Source organism: Ranitomeya imitator, chromosome 1 (genome assembly GCF_032444005.1).
Source record: "Ranitomeya imitator isolate aRanImi1 chromosome 1, aRanImi1.pri, whole genome shotgun sequence".
NCBI classification, from domain to species: Eukaryota; Metazoa; Chordata; class Amphibia; order Anura; family Dendrobatidae; genus Ranitomeya; species Ranitomeya imitator.
The window spans coordinates 664,826,526-664,832,176 of NC_091282.1; the positions used below are offsets into that span (position 1 = coordinate 664,826,526).

The window sequence follows — 5,651 nt, forward strand, 5'->3', positions numbered from 1 at the left end:
TTGTCTGAGCCTGTGCATCGCTTCTCATCCTCGTGTGGGTCTTTTCTTTATAGATATGTGTATATATCGTATTTTTCGGATTATATGATGCACTTTTTTAAACCCAAATTTGGAACCGCGGGGGGGGGTTGGGGGCTCTGGCGTTTCAAAAAATGTCAGCAGAGACCCCCCCGCAGCAGCACCGGACACCTGCAGCGGCGGCGCGCCGTACATCGGAACACCCCCTTATCCCAGCCTGCATCTTGCAGCATCACCCCACTCCTGCCTCCTCCAGCAGCGACCCTGGGACCCCGCTTCACCGCAGCCACCACACGCAGTAAGCAATAAGACGCATTGATAAGCACCACCATTTAATTAAAAAAATGTTTTTCCTATTTTTCCCCCTCAAATTGGGGTGCGTCTTATAATCCAAAAAATACGATAATATACAGTGGAGAAAAAAAAAAGTATTTAGTCAGCCACCAATTGTGCAAGTGCTCCCACTTAAAAAGATGAGAGAGGCCTGTAATTGACATCATAGGTCGACCACAACTATGAGAGTCAAAATGAGAAAACAAATCCAGAAAATCACCTTGTCGGGTTTGGCAAGATTTATTTTGCAAATTATGGTGGAAAATAAGCATTTGGTTACCTAAAAAAACATACAAGATTTCTGGCTCTCACAGACCTGTAACTTCTTTAAGAGGCTCCTCTGTTCTCCACTCATTACCTGTAGTAATGGCACCTGTTACCAGTATAAAAGACACCTGTCCACAACCTCAGTCACACTCCAAATTCCACTATGGTGAAGACCAAAGAGCTGTCGAAGGACACCAGAAACAAAATTGTAGCCCTGCACCAGGCTGGGAAGACTGAATCTGCAATAGGCAAGCAGCTTGGTGTATCAACTGTGGGAGCAATAGTAAGAAAATGGAAGACATACAAGACCACTGATAATCTCCCTCGATCTGGGGCTCCACGCACGATCTCACCCTGTGTGGTCAAAATAATCACAAGAACGGTAAGCAAAAATCCCAGAACCACACGGGAGGACCTAGTGAATGACCTGCATAGAGCTGGGACTACCGTAACAAAGGCTACGCCGCCAGGGACTCAGATCCTGCAGTGCTAGACATGTCCTCCTGCTTAAGCCAGTACATGTCCGGGCCAGTCTGAAGTTTGCTAGAGAGCATTTGGATTATCCAAAAGAATATTGGGAGAATATCATATGGTCTGATGAAACCAAAGTAGAACGGTTTGGTAGAAACAAAGCTCGTCGTGTTTGGAGGAGACCGAATGCAGAGTTGCATCCAAAGAACACCATACCTACTATGAAGCATAGGGGTGGCAACATCATGCTTTGGGGCCGTTTCTCTGCAAAGGGACCAGGACGACTGATCCGTGTACATGAAAAAATGAATGGGGCCATGTATCATGAGATTTTGAGTGCAAACCTTCCATCAGCATGGGCATTGAAGATGAAACGTGGATTGTTCATTCAGCATGATAATGATCCCAAGCACACCGCCAAGGAAACAAAGGAGTGGCTTCGTAACAAGCATATGAAGGTCTTGGAGTGACCTAACCAGTCTTCAGATCTCAACCCCATAGAAAACTTTTGGAGGGAGTTGAAAGTCCGTGTTGCCCAGCAACAGGCCCAAAACATCACTGCTCTAGAGATCTGCATGGAGGAATAGGCCAGCATACCAACAGTGTGTGCCAACCTTGTGAACACTTACAGAAAATGTTTGTCCTCTGTCATTGCCAACAAAGGATATATTACAAAGTATTGAGATGAACTTTTGTTACTGACCAAATACTTATTTTCCACCATAATTTCCAAAGTAAATCTTGCCAAATCAGACAAGGTGATTTTCTGGATTTGTTTTCTCATTTTGACTCTCATTGTTGTGGTCTACTTACGGTGTAATTTCAGGCCTCTCATCTTTTTAAGTGGGAGAACTTGCACAGTTGGTGGCCGACTAAATGCTTTTTTTCCCCACTGTAGAATGTGACAGTGATCTATCCCACAGTACGGCGCCGATCTGGGCATATGGGTGTCACCCTGGTCCACCTCCATCGTCTTGACCGAACTCGTAGTACACAGTCACCCATTTGGACTGCTTGCCTGGGGCAGTGTGCTCCTCATTGAGTGGCAGTTCAAGCCAAAAGAATCGTCCTATCCTTGGCCCGAAAGGGGAGTAAGTAAAGGTGCAGCATTGGCCACCGAAGCTGGTGGGATCCATTGAGTTGACTATTTTCAGTAAAGCGCTTACAAGCTCTATTGCAGAGTGCCTGTGTGCGCTGCACTCCTTGCCTAGGAGCCTAGCCAGCATGCAGCAAACAAAATTAAGATTCATAATTTCTTTACCAGATATCCCATGGATACCCATACATCTGAATGGACCTTAAAAAAGGGGCTGTCTGACACTTGGGTCATCAGTCTCAGGTGTGTGTGTGTGTGTTTCAGAATATCCGTTTTTGTGACTGTAACCAAGTAGTGTACAGGGTCTGAGCACCACAGCTCTGTACACCTTGTAGTGGCCATTCTCAGGTACTGCAGCACAGATCACATTCACTTCAATGGGAGCTGAGCTGCAGTACTTGAAAAAGAACAACTATGCAGCATACAGGGATGTGAAGTCAGCATCCACTACTGGACCGGCAAACAGCTGAATCGGTGTGAGTGCTGGGTATCGGCCCCCCAACTCATCCAATACTGATGACAAACCATCAATATGCAAGTTCTCGACAACCCCTTTAAAAGGTCTTGTTCACACATTGCAACCCAAGGTTTTATTTTGGTTTGAAATAAGAGAATATTACAGGAGAGGCCAGTTATTAATGTTCAGTTTTATGGATTGGATTTACTAATGGCTAAACCCACTTCAACCAGACTAGGTAGGAGCAGTAATATGGTGGTCTTTGCACTCCATGTTGTGCAAGTAACATTAAGCCCATCACACCGGAATGATTTTTTTTTTTTTTATGGACAATCAAAAGTATAAATAGCAATGACAAAGTGTGATGTAATGCATTGGATATTATGGGAAAGAATAAGAATTAATGCTTGTAATTTAAGATATGACAGGTTAATTGGACTCCTTGCAATCACGAGGGGCACGTCCGGACGTCACATCTTCTTAGTCCGGTTAGAGAAGTGATCTGGGAATACTGCCGGATGCACCAAGGGCCTTATGTTCTGTACATATATACATTATTACCCTCCGATGGGGAGAGTAATGCTTCACAGCCCATTAGAAATCCTTCACGGGGTCCGCACGGAGAGCAAAGATGGCTCACGTTTTACGAAAGAACTTGACGTAGACTACGCCGCCGAGAATGGCCAGCTCAAGGATGATGATGATGGACAGGAGGAGCTTGTTGGTCACGATCCTATAAAAAGGGGGGAAAAAAAAAAAGAAAAAAGGAAGTGTTTCTATAATACCATGGAGTAAGGTAATAACATCACATTATAGGGGGTCTTATAACACCACAGTGTACATTCAGTGAATGCTCGCCATACGGGGCGCAGCCATGTTCCACCAACACTTAGAGAAGAAAAATGTAGTGGAACTTCTCACCACCGCATTAACGGAGCTGCAGGGATCGGTCACATGCAGTATAGCCCCATTTCTTGGTGAAGAAATTAATGGTTTATGAATTTTTACAGTTTGGTTTGAAGAAAACAAAAAAAACCCTTTGGGGAGAATAGATTTAGATGCATAGGTTTGGGGCTAAACATTTTTGCAATTAGGATATATTAAAAAAAAAAAATGCCATAGGTTTTCTTTTACAGGCTCTTTGCTTTCCTTATCATTGAACTCTGATGTGGTCCTAAATCAGCAGAGAAGAGCTCAGAAGAAAGCAGATAAAGTTACAAAGGAATACATATAGGTGGAAACTTCTTTCAGACTGTTCTAACTACTCAGCGAGTCTAGATTTTAGAAGTTTCTCGCTCGTGATGAAGACATGTCAGATGTTTGCACTGGTGGGGGTGTGGTCAAGCTGCAGAGACCACCATAGACGGCCAGGGCAAAGGCGTAAATTCTTCTACCGGGAGAGGAGTCTCATCTAAATTCTCGTAGATCGGTCTGCGGGTCATTAAAGACAGACCAGGCGATAAGAGGCACCACGGTCTCAGCATCACCACTCCAAAATAAAAACGAGTTTTCATGAAGAGGCGGCTTTCCTTGAAGGACAAAACAAGACACACAACTACGTCCAAAGTCAACTAAGGGAGCACTCACTTCCGGGACATGGAGCGCAGAATCTTCCGACTTTTGCTCAAGTTTTCACCGGTGTTTATAAGCTGCAAGACATCAGAAATCATCCATTAACAAGCAACCACATTAACCCCTTCCCACAACAGCCAATGTTCATTTTTGAGCTTCCATTTTGTTCCTCACCCTTTCTTTCAAGAGCCCTAACATTAGCTCTGGACTGTCTTGTTACAGGCGGACGCTGGCTATATACCAGCCGGCATCTGGCGGTCATGGTGCAGGCTCAGCTCCTGAGCCCACTCCAAAACCGGGGACCTAACGTAGAACCTACTATTACATCCTGCAGTGGGAAAGGGTTAATGCACCAAAACAAGTGCAAAGAAGAAGAAGTAGAGCAGTTGCTAAATAAGTGACAACACAGGAAAGGGCAAAAACAAAAAAAGAATACTACCTCCATAATACCACACAGGTTAAAAGCCACACAGCCCCCTCTGCTGCGGCAGCAGATCCCCGAGAGCAGCGCTTACTTACACGATCCTTTGTTCGTTCCAGCTGCTCCCTTTGTCCTCCGAGCTCTTCCACAATATTGTGGCCAATGGCGTCGGTTTCAGCAGCTATGCGGTGGGATCTGGCGATACTGTCTGTAGTCCTGTTCAAACTCTCATGACCTTGGAGAATCAGCGATCGTTGCGGATCCAGTGTTGCCTGTAATTAAATATTATGGGAGGTAAGGATGAACACCGTACATAACATGCTGTCTGCACTTCAGATATATTCCACCAGCACTATTAGGACTGGAGAGAGTTTTGTGAAGCCAATCCCCAACACTGGATACAGCTGCTCCCAACTTTCAGCAGAAATAGTGGAGGATGTGTTCAGCATCTACTGCAGCCCATAAACTTTCCCAATAGTCAGGAGCAGGGCTGCCACTACTACACCACCGTACTTCTAATAGTCGGAGCAGGGCTGCTGCTACAACACCACCATACTTCTAATAGTCGGAGCAGGGCGGCCGCTACTACACCACCGTACTTCTAATAGTCGGAGCAGGGCTGCTGCTACAACACCACCGTACTTCTAATAGTCGGAGCAGGGCTGCTGCTACAACACCACCATACTTCTAATAGTCGGAGCAGGGCGGCCGCTACTACACCACCGTACTTCTAATAGTCGGAGCAGGGCTGCCACTACTACACCACCGTACTTCTAATAGTCGGAGCAGGGCTGCTGCTACAACACCACCATACTTCTAATAGTCGGAGCAGGGCGGCCGCTACTACACCACCGTACTTCTAATAGTCGGAGCAGGGCTGCTGCTACTACACCACCATACTTCTAATAGTCGGAGCAGGGCTGCCACTACTACACCACCGTACTTCTAATAGTCGGAGCAGGGCTGCTGCTACAACACCACCATACTTCTAATAGTCGGAGCAGGGCTGCCACTAC

The 5,651-nt window shown here is 45.8% G+C and overlaps 1 protein-coding gene across 1 annotated transcript in view; it reads right to left on the bottom strand.

The window, feature by feature from the left end:
* Window positions 1–2,760: 2,760 nt before the first annotated feature.
* The window catches only part of VTI1B (vesicle transport through interaction with t-SNAREs 1B), a 10,466-nt gene continuing 7,575 nt past the window's right edge, over window positions 2,761–5,651 (bottom strand). Inside the window, exons 4-6 of the mRNA XM_069729025.1 lie at window positions 4,734–4,907; window positions 4,230–4,291; window positions 2,761–3,375 (exon numbers count right to left, since the gene is read on the bottom strand). Of these exons, the coding sequence (XP_069585126.1) occupies window positions 3,279–3,375; window positions 4,230–4,291; window positions 4,734–4,907 (333 nt within the window). The 3' untranslated portion in view covers window positions 2,761–3,278. The remainder of the gene's footprint in view (window positions 3,376–4,229; window positions 4,292–4,733; window positions 4,908–5,651) is intronic.